General features: G+C 55.1%; 1 protein-coding gene across 4 annotated transcripts; it reads left to right on the forward strand.

The window, feature by feature from the left end:
* The first annotated feature begins 12,446 nt into the window (after positions 1 to 12,446).
* LOC109734275 (uncharacterized) lies at positions 12,447 to 17,107 on the forward strand. Of its 4 annotated transcripts, none has more exons than XM_020293486.4 (7): positions 12,447 to 12,742; positions 14,439 to 14,999; positions 15,102 to 15,247; positions 15,342 to 15,585; positions 15,672 to 15,776; positions 15,866 to 16,048; positions 16,154 to 17,107. In XM_020293486.4, exons 2-7 carry the CDS (start codon positions 14,478 to 14,480, stop codon positions 16,844 to 16,846), a joined length of 1,893 nt encoding a protein of 630 aa, XP_020149075.1. In that variant the 5' UTR covers positions 12,447 to 12,742; positions 14,439 to 14,477; the 3' UTR covers positions 16,847 to 17,107. The 4 variants fall into 4 exon arrangements, with proteins under 4 accessions (XP_020149075.1, XP_020149074.1, XP_045085119.1 ...); XM_020293485.2 differs by lacking the exon at positions 12,447 to 12,742 and adding an exon at positions 12,760 to 12,944; XM_045229184.2 differs by lacking the exon at positions 12,447 to 12,742 and adding an exon at positions 13,167 to 13,452.
* The last annotated feature ends 708 nt before the right edge of the window (positions 17,108 to 17,815 follow it).

The raw sequence follows: 17,815 nt of genomic DNA on the forward strand, positions 1-17,815 counted from the left end.
ATTTACTGTCAACGTGGCCCAAGTACGTTCATTGATCAAGACTTTCCATCTTTTTGGATTGGCGACTCAAAGCGCTTTCGCCTTTTCAGAAACCTTTATTGATAACTAGTCAAGTGGCCCTCACAAATGCGAGGGCAAGATATTTACGGCATTCTGGTTTGCGAAGTATTTTTTATATTATAAAAATACTGCTATGTACCCCTTCATTGCATATTAAGTAATATATATATATATGAGGCAATGATAATTAGCGCATTCAAAATTGCTAAATTTATGTTTTTATATTATAAAAAATGCTCCTACTTACCCCTCCATTGCGTGAAAAATGATATTTTATAAACATTATACATATCAAATAAAACATGTAATGTCGCACAACTATATCCATATAGTGATTATTCTGGCTGCTATGGTGCTACACAATACCTTGCATATTGTCAATTATATAAATCTACCGGGAAATATATGAAAATTAGTTAATGTTTAATTATAAACTAAATCTCACTATTACATGCAATTGCCATCGTTATAAACACCAATGTGTGCTATAACTACTTTGTATGATTACTGTCATTTGGTTAATTTAGAATTTTATTGGTTCCTAGAATGCAGCCAAACAACATTAGAAGTGCACTATCTTTTATATTAGATCACTGGAAGCATCCGGAAAAAAAGATAAATTATGGAACGGTACAGTGATTTTGGAGCAATCATGGACAAATTAAATAGCTGTTTTTTAATATTATGTCAAATTGCTATATTAAATACAGTAATTACCTAGTGGCAATGCAACATATCATTTTTTGCTTTATGCCTCAAATTTTGCACCCAAAAAAAGTCAGATAGATGGCCACTAAGTTACACATGTATGTCATAATTTCTAAGTTCTAAACCTGTTGTACTTCATGACGTCGAAATTTATACCCGTCGACACGTCTTAATTTCCCTGTATGCTGGTTGGAGTGAATCGATTGTAGCCACTATACAATGTTTCTAGTGTAGCACATACGTCAAAATACTACAGAAAAATTTGTGCACCAGTCTGCAGAATCATTGACTCCTCCCTAAACATAGATAATTTGGTGATGGTGCCGAAAATAAAAAATAGTGTTCACCTTTTTATTTCTTTCACACTGAGACGACCTAGATTAAAAGGATAATTTGGTGATGGTGCCCAAAATAACGTGGCCGGGTTGAGAGACGGACCATGGGTGGCTCTAGAGGATGATTCAACATGGAGTTTCTTATTCCTCTACATTATGTCCAAGTGGAGTTTCTTATTCCTCTACAACATGGAGTTAGGACGACCAAGTGGGGTTTCTTATTCCTCTACAGCATGTCCTTGAATGTTCTATTATTCCTCGTTCTTTACTCCATATATAGTTGTAGTCTTTTTTTATTGTGTGTGTGTGTGTGTGGGGGGGGGGGGGGGGGGGGGGGGGGGGGGTATAGTTGTATAGTCTTAATTACTTGCATATATTTTATACGTATGCCATACAACATGACTACGATGGCTACAACTGCATACTTCTGACATCTTAATCAGTTGCCAGTTTTTTTTTGCGAGATCAATTAGTTGTCAGTTTTACTGTATGATTGCAAAAACGTGTCATCTTAAATCGAAACAAAGACCACTGAGCCTCCCCTCCATGCACATTTTGCGCTTGATTTCTTTTGTACAACACCAACTATGCCAATAGGTGATGGATGACGGTGCCATCAATATTAAACCCAATTGAAAATATCAATCCAGCTCACCTTATGACACACTAACTCGTATTGTTATGTTTTTTTTTAACAACTCGTATTGTTATGTTACATTAGGGTTGTAATTTCTCCCTCCAAAAAAGTTTGTAATTTCAAGCCATTCTCTCTACAGATAATAATGTGCCGACTATGTAAGCATATTAACCAAATGTTTAACCAAGGCAAAATTGACATTTGGATGGTCCTGATTTAATTTTGTTTGATTAACACTGGAGTTTGTAAGGTTTTTCATCTCACGCTAGTGTGAATACTATTTGCGGACATGAGCTGAACACTGTAATAAATAGTTCTTTAGAGTTAATTTTATTTTAGAGAATTCCATACATTTTATCCCGTTTAACAAAATGTATTCCTTCCCGCAAAAAAAACAAAATTTATTCTGCACTTTACCTTCATTTTATTTTTAACACTTTCTCTGAAGCTGGTCCCATCTGTTAGGGCATACCTGGCAGACGTCTCGACTGGTTTTGTTATGCAGCCGATATCTCCTCAGTGTTCACAAACCTGTATTGATTTTTGCTCCGGTTTGGCTCCATTACGTCTGTGTCCGGCAGCTAATGGTCAACCTGACGGTGCAGCCGGAGTCCAACGTCAACAAACCGTTCAGTGCTTTGCCTGTCCGTGCATATCGACTGGGATTCAGCCAGACGCGCCCCCATCAAGCTAAGCATGCACCGCGGGGCACTTTTTCCTCCCCCCATCATCTGCTTTTTTTACTTCTAGGGGTGGCCATTGGTGTCCACGAATTCTCTTCTTGGCGGTGACTAGAAGCACTGGAACGAGCCCAAGGCACGCTGCCGTCATCGTCTCTCCCTCGTCAGAGATGGACATACATTGTTGTCGTAGACAGTCAAGAATTCGTCGTATTAAGGCCCCATAGGAGCAGCGCATCAGAATAACAATCACCGCCGAAAAACAGAAGCGTTGATCGAAAGAACCAACCCGCAAACACGTAAAAGAAGACGAATGAAGATCGGATCCACCCAAGACAAACGCCGGTCGGATCTCACGAGATCCGCCAGAGGCACATCTCCACACGCTCTCCGACGACGCTAGAAGCACAACCGGAACGAGGGCTAGGCGGGAGAACCTTATTCCATCTTCAGTAAGTCGCCGCCGCTAGGAGCACAGCCGAAACGAGGGCTAGGCGGGAGAACCTTATTCCATCTTCAGGAAGCCGTCACCGCTTCGTCTTCGTGAGCATGGCACAAACCCAACTCAAAAAAACTCTAAAAAGGGAGTCCTCCCGCCAGCAAGAACCGGGATCCACCATGCCTATATGACTATAGGAGATGAGACGGACCAGCGAGAGGGAAGGAAACCATAGCCGAGCGCCAAGGGTTTGTACGAGCAAAGGGTACAGATGCACTGTAGTATACTTTGATTTATGCTAGGTTTCTACCTCGTAGTTAACTTGTTTTTTTTAGAAAAGGAGGATGACCCCCGGCCTCTGCATCTGGGCGATGCATACGGCCACTTTATTAATTATTCTCACAAGACCTTACAAAGTCATACAACAGTAAGACTAAAGCCGCCGTCTAAGCAACAAATGTCGCTCCACCTATCCAGTTGATGAAGGGGCCCAGATAGTCTGGGCCTAATACCAAACAGACATCGCAGCCAAGCCTAACATCTAAGACCTGAGACCCCAACCTAGTCACTTGCCGGGTCTGGGGCACACACTGGTCCGGCGTGCTCTCAGAGGCCGCCGCCGCCAACTGCCACCGCTCCATCTTCAGAACTGTACTGATGCATCAACCTTGCTCGGTCTAGCTATCGTCGACGCCACCACGGCGCCCAACGGCACCTCCTCCCTGCGCGCAAACAGCTGAGCACGTCGCAGTCGCCACTGATACACCTCAGCGCCATGCTGCCAAGTACCACCAGCCGACACAGCTTGAAGTCCTTGGAAGATCTGTCGTGCGTAGCACCTGCCGACCAGGCATGACAAAGCGTAGCACCTGTCGGTCAGGCACGACTTGACATCTCCACCGAAGCTCCGTGCAAGACGAATGCGCTCCACCTCCTGCCTCTGACTTCTAGCGCTGGTCCACAAACGATGCTCCCAAGAGAGAAACGACACCGCAGTGCCGCCATCGTCCGATCTGGAACACCAGATCCTAGGGTTTTCCCCCGGAGCAGCATGAGTGGGTCGATAGTAGTTACACGACGATGCCTTCATCAAAGTAACGGCGTAGAACGCCGCCATCGCCTGCCGTCGGCTCGGTTTTCACCGGCAACCATGTCTCCCCAACTCACAGCCGGGACTAGATGATGGATCTCGAGATCCGATCACCAAGCTTCTGGCCGGCCACCGCCGACGAAGAAGATGACCACCACCACTGGCTACACCGGCCAGAACAGATCTGCCATGGGTGCCGCCAAGCAGTCCACCAGGCCCTCGACGCCGCCGCCGATCTAAAGCCAGATGACATGCCGCCGAAGACCGCATCGCGCCGCCGCTCGATCCAGGCCAGCCGCCGCCCGTGGCCCGAGGCAGGGCCGACCGCCGTCACCGTCGAAACCAACGCTGTCGCTTCTAGATCGGCCGCACCTCCACGCATGTTGGGACCCTGCCACCACTGAGACGCGGGAGGGAGGAAGAGCCCCCGCCACCGCCGGCGGCCTCTGGGCGCAAGCCGGCGGCATCCTCCGGCGGCGGCGGGAGGAGGGGAGGAAGATGGGCTAGGCTCGGCGGCGGCTAGGGTTGGGGAGCCCCCGAGTCACCCGAGCGGGAGGCGACGCGGGGTGCGCTCGTAGTTAACTTGTTGGAGAGGGGAATATTTTGATATTGGATCATAAACGTGACGGCACATGCCATGGCTGCCCTGAATATAGAAACAAACTAAAAGCACTGATCAATGGACAACGTATACATCCTTGAATCTTTTTTTGGTTTCAAGTCATTGAACGCGTAGTCTCTATTACTAGTGATACTATATATACTATGCTTAGTTTGCCGGCCCAGCCAGCTGCTTTCCTGCACTTATTTCTGGGTAATGCCCGGTCTGGAACGTAGGAAATAAAAGAAAAATACATCGTAAAAGCTGGACCAACGGGAACAAGGCGCGACATATGCGATATATGTCCAGGACAACTGTATAGACCATGAAACTAAAATACACGATTCCTTCCAAATGGCAGTTTGGAAGGCTTTGAAATAGGAAAAATATATATTCAAACATTGTTCAAGCCTTTTCACATACAATACGTACTTGATCCGCACTGCTCGCTCGCGTGGAATCCGTACTGCCTTTTGTGACAACGTGTGTTATGTGTACTGCTCGCTAGTGCTAGATGCTTCTGTTTAAGCGACAAGTAATTCTTGATGGAGGTAGTATGCATCGGCGTTTCCTTTTTTCTGCCGTTTTTCGCGTAAAACATGCATGAATTCTTGCCCCCGGTCGCCCCGTCTTCTCCGGTCCAGTCGAGGGCCATGACTGTCATCTGGATTTACCCATTACTAGTGCGTAGTACAACTCCATTAATCAGTCCAGCACGGCATAGATAACCACGAACGGTCAAAGAGTTTCTCACCACCCAAAGTTCCCAACGTTCGAAAAAATAGAACAGCTAGGCGTACGTTACAGACCGTCGGCATGCGTCCAAATTAAGAAACGAAATGCGCTCCATCTTCTCCTCCTTTTGCGAGAAAAATGCATGAATTTTTTTTAAAAGAAAAAATCAGATCCATCCAGCACGAGACAGATGGCACAGTGCGAACTACGAAGAAGCATAGGGATCCGCAAAGGCTGTCGTACCATCAAGATGTGTTTATCGTGGGCTCATGCCTTTTTTCCCTGCCATTACTGAGCTAGAGTTGGGTGAGCTGATTGCTTGTCGTTGTGCATCCAGAAGATGGTGCTGGAGTCTGATAATACGGCGATGGTGAGCAATGCATGCTGCAAGGACTCATCTGCTTATGGCCCGTTGTTAGAAGAAGTAAAATTTGCTCCTTTGAGGAGTTCAAGGTTAGAAGGGCTACACGACTGGTGTTGCCCGTAAATTAGCCAAGGAAGGCTGCCGTCATGAGCTCTGGAAAACATGGCTCCATGTTCCTCCAGGTTGTATTTTGGACGATATTTTTTTTTAAATACGTCAAAGACGTATCATATTTTTATAGAAGGCAGAATTTGTTTACAAGACGACTACAACTCGCTACAAACAACGAGTGCAGTACGAACTCCACACCGAGGCTCGTCCAAAGACAGCCACCGATAGCACAACTACAAAGCAAAAGGGCCTGTCGTAGACTAGTCACCAAGGCCGCGTCTCAACCGACGCCGGTCACCTCCGAAGAACAACAACCCCCGGCAACTCCCATGCCAATGCACCATCCACTCTTGATGCCGAGAAGGAGGTGGCAAATGAATGGCAGGACATGGAAAGTCCCGAAAAAGGCACCGTCTTGGATTCCCCGGCGACGACGTGCATTGCGCCGCTGAAGGTCAATCTTGGACCGCGATGAGCACAGGAGGAATGCTACATTGGATCTCCAAGCTGTGTCTCCAAACGCGATGCTCCCTGCAGAGGAACGACGCCGAGGACACCGCCATCGCGCCGATCCAACTCTGAATCTAGGCTTTCGCCCGGAGACAACTACCAACTCGAAGGAGAACAAGGGAGATGCCGACAGACCTGCGACGCCTCCAAGGAGGGGCGCGACACCCGCGCGCGCCGTTGCCGCCGGCCCGACAGAAACCAGGCAGGACTTTCATCCATATTGTCGCACATCTCTGCGCATCTTAGGATTGGGACAAGCACCATCCATGTAGCCTTGCACTGCCGCCATCGCAGCTCTTTGTCGTCGTAGTCGCAAAGACGCAGACCCTCACAACCCGGACAACAGAGGAGCAAGGACCATCTTCCACGTTCAACTCGGCAAAAGATCCGCAGCCTCCAAACACCTCCAATACGAGCCAGGGTGTCGCCTGCTATGGTTGTCACCAACTCCAGGCGACATCCACGCAGCAGCCCAGACCCACTGACCTAGATCGGGCCCGTGAAGGCCCAGATCTGGTCCGCACCATCTCCACTCGCTCCCATGCCAACGCCACCAGGGAAGCACCACGGCGTGACCACAGACGCGGAGGCGGCCGACCTCTGCTCGCCAGGGCTTTCCCTGGCAGAGCACCTCCGCTCCGCCGCCTCCAATCCCGAGGACTTGGGCCATCGCCGCCAGGCAGCGCCGTCACACCACCCCGCCTCCTCGCCTCCGCTGCCAACCTCGCCGATCTCCGCCGCTCCTCCAAGCCTTCTGCTATGCGCCGATGCAGACCCCTGCTTCCCCGCGCCGCCGTTCGCTCCCCCGCCTGCGCCGCCCAACAGATGTCTCGCCTCCGCGCGAAGGGAGCCCATCAGGGCGCGCCACCCTCACCAAGCTCCGCCGCTCCTCCAAGCCTCCTGCTATGCGCCGGTGCAGACCCCTGCTTCCCCGCGCCGCCGTTCGCTCCCCCGCCTCCGCCGCCCAGCAGATGTCTCGCCTCCGCGCGAAGGGAGCCCATTGGGGCGCGCCACCCTCACCGAGCTCCGCCGCTCCTCCAAGGCTCCTGCTATGCGCCGGTGAAGACCCCTGCTTCCCCGCGCCGCCGTTCGCTTCCACGCCTGCGCCGCCCAGCAGATGTCTCGCCTCTGCGCGAAGGGAGCCCATCGGGGGCGCGCCACCCTCACCGAGCTCCGCCGCTCCTCCAAGCCTCCTGCTATGCGCCGGTGCAGACGCCTGCTTCCCCGTGCCGCCGTTCTCTCCCTCGCCTGCGCCGTCCAACAGATCTCTCGCCTCCGCGCGAAGGAGCCCATCGGGGGCGCGCCACCCTCACCGAGCTTCGCCGCTCCTCCAAGCCTCCTGCTATGCGGCGGTGCAGATCCCTGCTTCCCCGCGCCGCCGTTCGCTCCCCCGCCTGCGCCGCCCAGCAGATGTCTCGCCTCCGCGCGAAGGGAGCCCATCGGGGGCGCGCCACCCTCACCTAGCTCCGCCGCTCCTCCAAGCCTCCTGCTATGCGCTGGTGCAGACCCCTGCTTCCCCGCGCCGCCGTTTGCTCCCCCGCGTGCGCCGCCAAGCAGATGTCTCGCCTCCGCGCGAAGGGAGCCCATCGGGCGCGCCACCCTCACCGAGCTCCGCCCCTCCTCCAAGCCTCCTGCTATGCGCAGGTGCAGACCCCTGCTTCCCCGCGCCGCCGTTCGCTCCCCCGCCTGTGCCGCCCAGTAGATGTCTCGCCTCCGCGCGAAGGGAGCCCATCGGGGCGCGCCACCCTCACCCGCCGCCATCGACGTCCGGGCGCGGCCACCACTGCCGGCGATGGCGGCTGCTGCGGCCTGAGGAGGGAGATCCGCTAGGTTTTTTGCTAGGGTTTGGTGGCCCTCTGGAGCGGCCCGCGCGAGCCGCCTGGGAGGTCGGGCGGGGAAAGTTATTTTGGACGATATGAACTTGTATTCTCCCGAGGTATTTGAATAAGGAGGCAACAATTTCAACTGAAAAAAGAAAGATGTAGACAACGGTTGGAACTTGCTCTCACACAGGAAGAAGTGTAGGTATAGAGAAAGCAAAAATTTGATCGTTACTCATAAAGTACAAGGGAAATATTTCGAAAACTATGGACGCGTTCAAACATTTGAATGGCCAGAAGGAAAGAAACGTTTTTCAGAAGTGTGGAGTACAGCCGGTAATACCGTGTTGTCCAACAACCCTCTCAGAGCATCTCCAGCCATTGGCCCCCCAGGCGGCGATTTTACGCGCCCCCTGGGGGCGAGCCGGCGCTAGATTGGCCCCTGGGGCCGACCTAGCTCCCAGTCACGCCCCCAGGCGCCGCCCCCCCCCCCCAAGTCGCGCAATTTCAAACTTGGCCATTCCCGTTCACAAAAGACACCACAAGTCCGGCGATCTGCGGCCACAGTTCGGCGATCGGATAAATAGTTCGGCGTACAAAAAAAGAAAGGACGCGTGCGCAACGCATCACACGGCGGGGTCGGCCTCCGGCGTCGGCGGAGTCGGCGTGCGCGGGCTCGGCGGTGTCGGAGCTGCTTCTGTGCTGGGCGGCGTCGGCTCGGCCTCTGTGCTGCTGGGCGTCGTGGAGGCATCATCGCTCGGGTTTGGCGGCGGCGGCGGTGTGGGCGTGGGGGTTGGCGGTGCCGTCGACGGCAGCTGGTTCAAGTTGAGGCTGCGCTCCGCCATGTACCACGCCTTGAGCTTCTCGTCGCTGCTCTGGAGCATGTCCGCCCCGCCCATCAGAAAAGCCAGGTCGGTGTTCCTCTTCTTCGCGGCGGCGTTGATCCGGTGTAGGTCGAGCTTGACGGCGCTGTTGGTCATCAACGCCAACCACCGCGCCTCAGTCTTGTCTTCACGCAGGGTGGCCCGAGCCTATGCGTCGGCGAGGCAATGCTCGATGGACTCCTGCACACGCGCGGTAGCCGTGTCGGCGTGTTTCCCCTTCTTGGCCCCTTTGTTGTCGTCCGGTCGCCCTTCTGACGCTCCCGGCGTTGGCGCGTCCGGCTTGTAGGTCTCCTTGGCCTTGGCGAGGGTGCGCCGGACATCCGCCCACTTCTCACACTTCTCGATCAACGCGAAGACGTGGAGGTACTTGAATTCTTGATCGCCGCAGTCCTGGCGGTACATGGCGAACATGCGCAGCAGCTGCGCCGAGCAACAAACAGTTGGTGTGCACGCACGGCGAAGAGAAGTGGGAGACCGGCGTGCCATACCTGATCCTCAGTGCTGGCGCCGCTCTCGAGGCGAGCCGCGATCTCCTCGACGATCCCATGCCATTTGTTGCACGCCGCCTGGATGAGCCCCTAATGGTTCGCCATTGCCTTCGACCCGCGCTGCATGTAGACGCCTTTGAAGTAGGGGTCGACGAGCTTCCACTCGTCGAACTCAGCCTTGATGCGCTCCCAATACGTCTCAATGCTCTGGTTCGTGCCGGTGGTCGGGTCGAGGCAGACGACTTTCCACGCTTCGGCGAGACATTCCTGCTCCATGGACGCCCACTTGATGCGCGGCTCGCCGGTCCTGGCCGCCCCCTTCTTCTTCTTCTTGCGTCTCCTCGCCGGAACAGGCGCCGGCTCCTCCTCCTCGTCCTCCTCCTCCTGCTCGTCCGGCTCCTCCTCGCCGTACTCGAGCTCGCCGTCCATGCCGCCGCTGAGGTCCACCATGTCGTCCTGGGTAGTGAACCCGGGGGACGCGGCGGCCGTGATGATGTCCTTCATGTCGGCTTCGGTCGCGTCGGTGTCGCCGAGGTGCGACGTGGAAGCTTGCGAGAATGGCAGCGCGCCACGGCGGAGATGGGGCGTCGGGGAGGACGCGTAGGCCGGAGGCGAGTAGTTGTATGGAGGGTACTGCACGCCGGCGAAGGCGAGCGAGGGCGTGTGCTGGGCTGGGTGTCCATGGGGGAAGGTGACGTTGGGGTTGAACCCCCCGTGCGCGTCGCCGTCGGCGTAGCCCAGCGACGGCGTGCATCCCCAGGGTTGCGGCGAGGACGAGAAGCCGGCCGAGGAGCCGACGCTTTGCTGGCTCCAGGGCGCGTACTGGGCGTGGCCACCGGGTGGATTCATCATCCCCGCGCGAGCCGCCTCGGCTTGCTCCGCCGCCACTGCCGCCGCCGCGAGCGCCGCGCTGTCCTGGGCCTTCTTGGCGTTGGCCCTGTTCCGCCGGTCGGTGGTCACAACCTCCCTGCGCTGAACTTCCGCCCTCCAGTCGGCGTTGGACATGCCCGGTGGCTTGGATGGCGGCGCCCTCGGCTTCCTCTGCTTCGGCTGGGCGACGGCGGCGGTCGCAGCTGTTGCGGCGCGGGGGATCACGTACTTCTTCGATGGCATGGCGGCCGGCTGGGAGGCGAGCGGGAGGGAGATTGGCGGGAGGAATGGAGAGAATGAGAGGGAAGTGGGAGGAAAGCGGGAAGAAACGGCGGGAAAAGGCTCTCAACTCATCGACAGAGCGGCCCCACGCCATTTTTCGCTTGTGCCGGCGCCCCGAGGCGCCCCCCCCCAGCGCGCCGGGTTCGGCTCGGGTGTGCCGGCTGTTATTTCGGCCCAACCCGGCGAAAAACAGACTCGTGGGGGCGTGACTGGGCCGATTTTCATTCGCCGGCACTAAAAAATCGCCTGGGAAGGGCCTGTTGGGGGCGCGGCTGGAGATACTCTCAAAGACACAATGCTCAAAAGCGCCGGGAGTGTGGCGGCAGCGGTGCATCAATGCATCCGCAGTATTATCTTCATGTCGCCAATTACAGTTTTTTTTCTTCTTCTTTTCTTCCAGCCGGCCTTTGATCAGTACTTGTATGACATTTTCAGCGTTGATACCATTGATGTTTTCAGCCTGGCACTTGATTTCCCATCATCTAAAACAGTTTCCCCAAGGGGCGGAGCTACGACGTACTATTGGGAGCATTAGGTTTGTAGGTGGTAGCTTGCTTGTTGGAGAGGAGAGGGGAGTATATTTTGGTATTGGTTCATAAACGTGAGCCCTGGCTGCCATAAATATAGAAACGAATCAAAAGCAATCATGAATGAACAACGTATACTACATCCCTGTATCTCTTTTACTATATGAGTTTGCCGGCCCAGCCAGCTGCTTTCCTGCATTTATTTCTGGGTAATGCCCGGTTTTGAAGGTAGGGCAATATAAGAAAAACGCAAACATGAAACTAGACCAAAGGGGACAAGGTGCGACATATGCGATATGCCTCGACTCTAAAACCCACGAATCCTTCCAAATGGCAGTTTGGAAGGCTTTTGAAATAGGAGAAATGTTCATACATTGGCCAAGACTTTTCACGTCTCAACTCACACCGTACACGCAACTTGTCGTCTGCACTGCTCGCGGTCGTGAAATGTATCCTCATACTTGCTACAGTAGTAGCGTTTTTCTCGTAAACACGCACGCATGCATTCTTGCCCCCGGTCGCCCCATCTTCTCCAGTCCAGTCCACGGTCATAACTATCTTTTGGATTCTCCAGTACAACCCCATTAATTAGTCCAGCACAGCATAGATAACCACGAACGGCCAAAGGGTTTCTCACCGCCCAAAGTTCCCAACGTTGGGAAAATTAAAACAGCCAGGCGCACGTTACAAACCCTTCGGCATGCGTCCAAATTAAGAAAGAAGAAATGCGCTCCATCTTCTCCTCCTTTTAGCGAGAAAAATGCACCAAAAAATCAAGAAAAATCAGATCCGTCCAGCACGGGACAGATGGCACAGTGGGGACTATGAAGAAGCATAGGGATCTGCTAGGCTGTCGTACAAGATCATCCCAAGAGAAAAAAGGGCGCTGGCCGGCCGGCCCTAGTCGCCCCAACGTCTGTTTGTTTGTTTCCCCGGGATTGGTTACCGTTGGCCCTCGCCTCGCCTCGTGCTCCCACGCGATGGAATGGAACAAAGAAAAGCATCGGACCCGGACGGACGGCGAGCGCGAGCAACATGGCGGTCACGCACCCCCAGGGCCCATTCATTCATCATCGCCGGCCCCAGCTGGCCAGCCGTCCGTTGCCAGGCGGGCGGCTGGGATGCGCGCCCCGAACCCCGAGCCGAACGTTGGGGATTAATCACTAATCTAATCGGCCCGAGTAGTACCTCTCCGCTGCGCTTTCCCTGCGTCCCTGTCTGTCCCGCTGCGTGCCGTTTCCTTTCTTCACCGATCGATCAATGCAATGCTGCTATAAAATCACACTCTCCGAACTGCTGGTCCATCATCCCTCCCTCCCGTACCTAGCCGTTGCCCGCCCACATCTTCTCCCTCCTCCGGCCTCCTCCTCCTCCTGCCATTGTTGCTTGCTTGCTTCGGTTGCTTGCTTGACTGCAAGTTGTGGCCGGGTTTCAAGGCAGGTGGGAGAATCTTGCACGAAAGGTAGATCAGATAGGTGGCGGTGGAATAGTGGATAGAAAGATAGGCACAGAGGTTCGGGCGCGCTGTCGGACTCGGATCCGACCTGACTCATCGCCGTCGTCCTCAGCCGCACACCGGTCGCCGTCGCTTCTAATCTCCGGTAAGTAACTAACCCCACCGCCGCTATTTATACCCACCGCTACCCTATTCCAGTTCCCCTGCATACCAACATTCATCCTTGCTTTCAACCAACCAATCAATCGCCCCTCTCGTCTTCCCGCTGCCGCATCCCCTCCTCCTCCTTTACCGCCTTCGTTTTCGACCGCATGCTGGGCGTCATGGCGAGCAAGCTGCTAGCCAGAGTAAGTTGGTCAGTTCACGAGTCCGTTAGTTCGCTCGCAGGGCCTCCCCAGTCCCCACACACTTGGTCACTTTTGTTTCTTGCGATTCTCTGGGCAGTCCCCAAACAATGCGATGGCTGCTGGCTGCTGCGGCCGTCCCCGTTGTTTTCAGTTCGGCCTCTGCCGGAAGAGGACAACCGGCTCGCCGGATGATTGCCAAAATACCAATCATCAAAGGCGGGCGGGGTGGGGGGAGGGCCAGAGCAGAGCAGAGCAGAGGAGGACATTGTTTTCGGTTGCATTGCAATGGCGGCTTCCGTTTTGCATGACCACCCTCATCTCACACCCCAACCACTCCTTGATCGACCGCCCTTATCGCCGGCGCCAGACCGGGTTATATAAAGGGGACGGAAGGAGAAGGGCAGGGGAAAGAGCACGCCTCGTCGTCGTCGCCTCTTCTTCCCGTCCACCCTAGCTACCCTCGCTCTGCCGTGCCGGTGGCACACGAGCACCACCGCCGTCCTTTCCGGTAAGAGACTCATGCCAGCCAGCCAGCCACGGTGGTTTCTTGCGACCTCGTCCCGTGCCTCGTGCCAAAAACAAGGCGTGCCTCTTGCTGGAAGCATTTAGTGTGTGCTTGGACTCCAACTGTTTGTCCAAGGGCGCCGGCCATTCACGCGGCTTGGATTTTCTCTCGCGGGAGGTTCCGAAATTCCCAATCGGTTGCAACAAACGCATTGAATCTGGGTGCTTCACCACCCCAGTACTTCACCACCCCACCCCCCCCCCCCCCCCCCCCACCCCCTACCTCTCATACGAATAGTGCTCTCCCTCCCCTCCCCTGTTCCTGCAAGCGCTCATACGTTTCTGCAGCATTTGCAAAGGGCCCGGCGCAAGGCAACCTGCTCACTGTAGCTGCTGCCTGGCCTCTTCTTCCTCCGCTCGCCTCTGGTGATCGTACTTTCATGGCTTTGTTCCTTCACATTAGCTTCAAAGTAATCTTGTAGCTCAGCGTTTAGTTCTCTTTTGCTGTTGTTGGATTGCGATTTGGAGCTGTAGATTTCTGATATTCCATTAGACGTCCTTGCAAGCTTTAATTTGTTCCCAGCACTATACGTTCCGCGAATATTGCACTATACGTTCTCTTCCGTGCAACCAAAACATGCTGCTCTGCTCTGCCAAACTAAGCAGCGGAAAACAACGCTTAAACTAACACCCCGCTCCCACGATCGCAACTCAACTTGGGAGTAAACAAACCATCCCGCCGGTGCGGTGGTTGCCAAAAACAATCCGCACGCGATGATGATGCCCCGGCGCGGCCCGCTGCCATGGCTCCTCGCATCACTCAGCCTCGGCGCCCCGGGCTGCTCTCGCCGCTGACCGCAACCGTTGACGTTGACCCCACGCCGCGCCATGGCCGACGGGCTCGCCTGCCGTCTCCGGTCAGGCGTCCTCTCGCCACTGGAGGAAGGTCTCGCCGCCATACTCATCACGTCGCTGCAATGTTTCGCGCAGGTCAGGCGGCTCCTGCCCCCGCTCCTGCGCCGGCACAGGATGGCGCTGCTCACGGCGCCCGCGGTCTTCGCGGCCCTCCTGCTCTTCTGGGCCGTGCTCGGCGGCACCGACGCCGACTACGTGCTGTACAAGGACGCCACCAAGCCCGTGGAGGACCGCGTGGCTGACCTCCTGGGGCGGATGACGCTGGCGGAGAAGATCGGGCAGATGACCCAGATCGAGCGGCTCGTGGCCACGCCGGACGTGCTCCGGGACAACTTCATCGGCAGCCTGCTCAGCGGCGGCGGCAGCGTGCCGCGCAAGGGCGCCACGGCCAAGGAGTGGCAGGACATGGTGGACGGCTTCCAGCGGGCCTGCATGTCCACGCGCCTCGCCATCCCCATGATCTACGGCATCGACGCCGTCCACGGCCAGAACAACGTCTACGGCGCCACCATCTTCCCCCACAACGTCGGCCTCGGCGCCACCCGGGACCCTTACCTCGTGAAGAGGATAGGCGAGGCCACCGCGCTCGAAGTCAGGGCCACCGGCATCCAGTACGCCTTCGCGCCATGCATCGCGGTGAGTCTTCTCTCCTGGACATCAATGTCAGCGGCATTTCGAATTTTGGATCTCGGCGAGCCATGCTGAATTTTTGTTGTTTCGATTTCTGTTCTTGAACAGGTGTGCAGAGATCCGAGGTGGGGGCGGTGCTACGAGAGCTACAGCGAGGATCGCCGGATCGTGCAGTCCATGACGGAGCTCATCCCGGGCCTTCAGGGCGACGTGCCCAAGGGCTTCACCAGCGGCATGCCCTTCGTCGCCGGAAAGTAAGATCCAGTCCATCAACACTTCGACACTAGAGAAATGCCACTATGCAGTCTGACATGTGATTGATGAGTACAAATTTTGTGTTGAACGCAGGAACAAGGTGGCAGCCTGCGCGAAGCACTTTGTGGGCGACGGCGGCACGGTGGACGGCATTAACGAGAACAACACCATCATCAACCGCGAGGGCCTGATGAACATCCACATGCCGGCGTACAAGAACGCCATGGACAAGGGCGTCTCCACTGTCATGATCTCCTACTCCAGCTGGAACGGCGTCAAGATGCACGCCAACCAAGACCTCGTCACCGGATACCTCAAGGACACGCTCAAATTCCAGGTAAAAAAACAAAAATCAAATTCAAGTTTAGCTTGGACTCTTCAGATGTTGAGATGCTCATCGCCATTGTCGCATCTTGTTTGCAGGGCTTCGTGATCTCGGACTGGGAGGGTATTGACAGGATCACCACCCCTGCGGGATCTGACTACTCCTACTCGGTCAAGGCTTCCATTCTTGCCGGCCTTGACATGGTGAGCACCACTTTCTTCCCTGTGAATGCAGCAATGGTGCTTGATGCTGGCTGGCCAGGCTGAGATATAAGATTCTTGTGATGTTGCAGATCATGGTGCCCAACAACTACCAGCAGTTCATCAGCATCCTGACTGGCCACGTCAACAGCGGCGTGATCAACATGAGCAGGATCGACGACGCCGTGACCCGGATTCTGCGGGTCAAGTTCACCATGGGCCTCTTCGAGAACCCCTACGCTGACCCTGCCATGATGGAGCAGCTAGGAAAGCAGGTACTGAACAAACTCCGATGCTGAAAAATTCAGAAACTCCCTTCAGCTTGGGCATGGTGATTCTGAACTCTGAAGACTGATCTTCCTACTTGATTTGGAATGCAGGAGCACAGGGATCTGGCGAGGGAGGCGGCGAGGAAGTCGCTGGTGCTCCTGAAGAACGGCAAGACCGCGACCGACGCGCCGCTGCTGCCGCTGCCCAAGAAGGCGCCCAAGATCCTGGTCGCCGGGAGCCACGCCGACAACCTGGGATACCAGTGCGGCGGGTGGACGATCGAGTGGCAGGGCGACACGGGCCGCACCACCGTGGGCACCACCATCCTGGACGCCGTGAAGGCCGCCGTGGACCCGTCGACGGTCGTGGTGTTCGCCGAGAACCCCGACGCGGAGTTCGTCAAGGGCGGCGGCTTCTCCTACGCGATCGTGGCGGTGGGCGAGCACCCGTACACGGAGACCAAGGGCGACAACCTGAACCTGACCATCCCGGAGCCCGGGCTGAGCACCGTGGAGGCGGTGTGCGGCGCCGTGCGGTGCGCGACGGTGCTCATCAGCGGCCGGCCCGTGGTGGTGCAGCCGCTGCTGGCGGCCTCGGACGCGCTGGTGGCGGCGTGGCTCCCCGGCTCGGAGGGGCAGGGCGTCACCGACGCGCTGTTCGGGGACTACGGGTTCGCCGGGAAGCTGCCGCGGACGTGGTTCAAGTCGGTGGACCAGCTGCCGATGAACGTCGGCGACAAGCACTACGACCCGCTCTTCCCGCTCGGCTACGGGCTCACCACCAAAGGGACGAAGCAGTACTAGGCTAGGCTGCTTCACATAGTAGAAGACAGCACCATTAATGAATGGAGATAGGAAACTGGGACATGAACCGTAGGTTCTTGCCTCCCGCCATGGCTGCCGATCGACTCCTTTCGCTCGGTTGGCTTATTCTATTACTACTGCTATTCTTTCTACTTTCTTTGTTGCTGGTTGATCTGGTGTATGCTGAGTGAGATCTCACTCTGGAGCAAGCAATATATATCCAATCGATGAGCTCCATGCAACACCGGCTGGATTTAATCACGTGAATCGTCCAAATTTTATCGTGTGCTCGCATAAAAAAAGCTATGCACCCATGGCACCAATGAACCGCATGGTTCGGTCCTACAAGCGCTCGTAGGTCCGAACCATGCGGCCCATCCAATTCTTGATAGGGACAAAGCCAGGAATTTTTGACAGGGGCTTTCTTTTAAAAAAATTAGTTAACCAAACTTTATTCAAGCAAATTCCACAGAAAGTTTGGTTATCGGGTTGGATGAGCCACAGACGGGGACCCCTATCTAAGGAAAGCGAATACTTGCAGCTCTGGACCCCCTGCCACATGCAATGATGACACACATCTCTAAAGAAGCAAGTCTTTGGCGAGCGAGAGCCCCTCGCGACAGCTGCCTAGATAGTTACCAAACTGGTCCCTTGCCACTGCTGCTGCTGAACCTCGACGATTGGAATTAGTTACGCCTGTATCTACATGAATTTTTGCATAGCTTTTGGCATCGTCCTCGCCGCTGCCGGCTGTTGCACATGTGGCACGAAGCAATTCGGCCCTGGCGTTTTTTACAACTAAAGTTGCCATCCGAAAAAAAAACAAATTCAAAAAAATTGCCGGTCAAAAAGAAAGTTCGGAGTTGCTAAACAACTAAAATTGTCATCCTCGAGTCACTAAACTTGTCATAAAAAATGTTCGGAGTTGCCATGTGTTTATGCCACACGTGTGGCATTTACCAGGTCCAT

This window comes from Aegilops tauschii, chromosome 5, assembly GCF_002575655.3.
Source record: "Aegilops tauschii subsp. strangulata cultivar AL8/78 chromosome 5, Aet v6.0, whole genome shotgun sequence".
Classification (NCBI taxonomy): Eukaryota; Viridiplantae; Streptophyta; class Magnoliopsida; order Poales; family Poaceae; genus Aegilops; species Aegilops tauschii.

What these genes read in the sequence shown, in the direction of transcription:
- LOC109734275 (XM_020293485.2), top strand. Translation starts at nt 12,909, where the DNA reads ATGCTGGGCGTCATGGCGAGCAAGCTGCTAGCCAGA. An exon ending in CGAGCAAGCTGCTAGCCAGA is followed by an intron (nt 12,945 to 14,438) that starts GTAAGTTGGTCA and finishes TGTTTCGCGCAG; the next exon opens with GTCAGGCGGCTCCTGCCCCC. An exon ending in AGGACACGCTCAAATTCCAG is followed by an intron (nt 15,586 to 15,671) that starts GTAAAAAAACAA and finishes TCTTGTTTGCAG; the next exon opens with GGCTTCGTGATCTCGGACTG.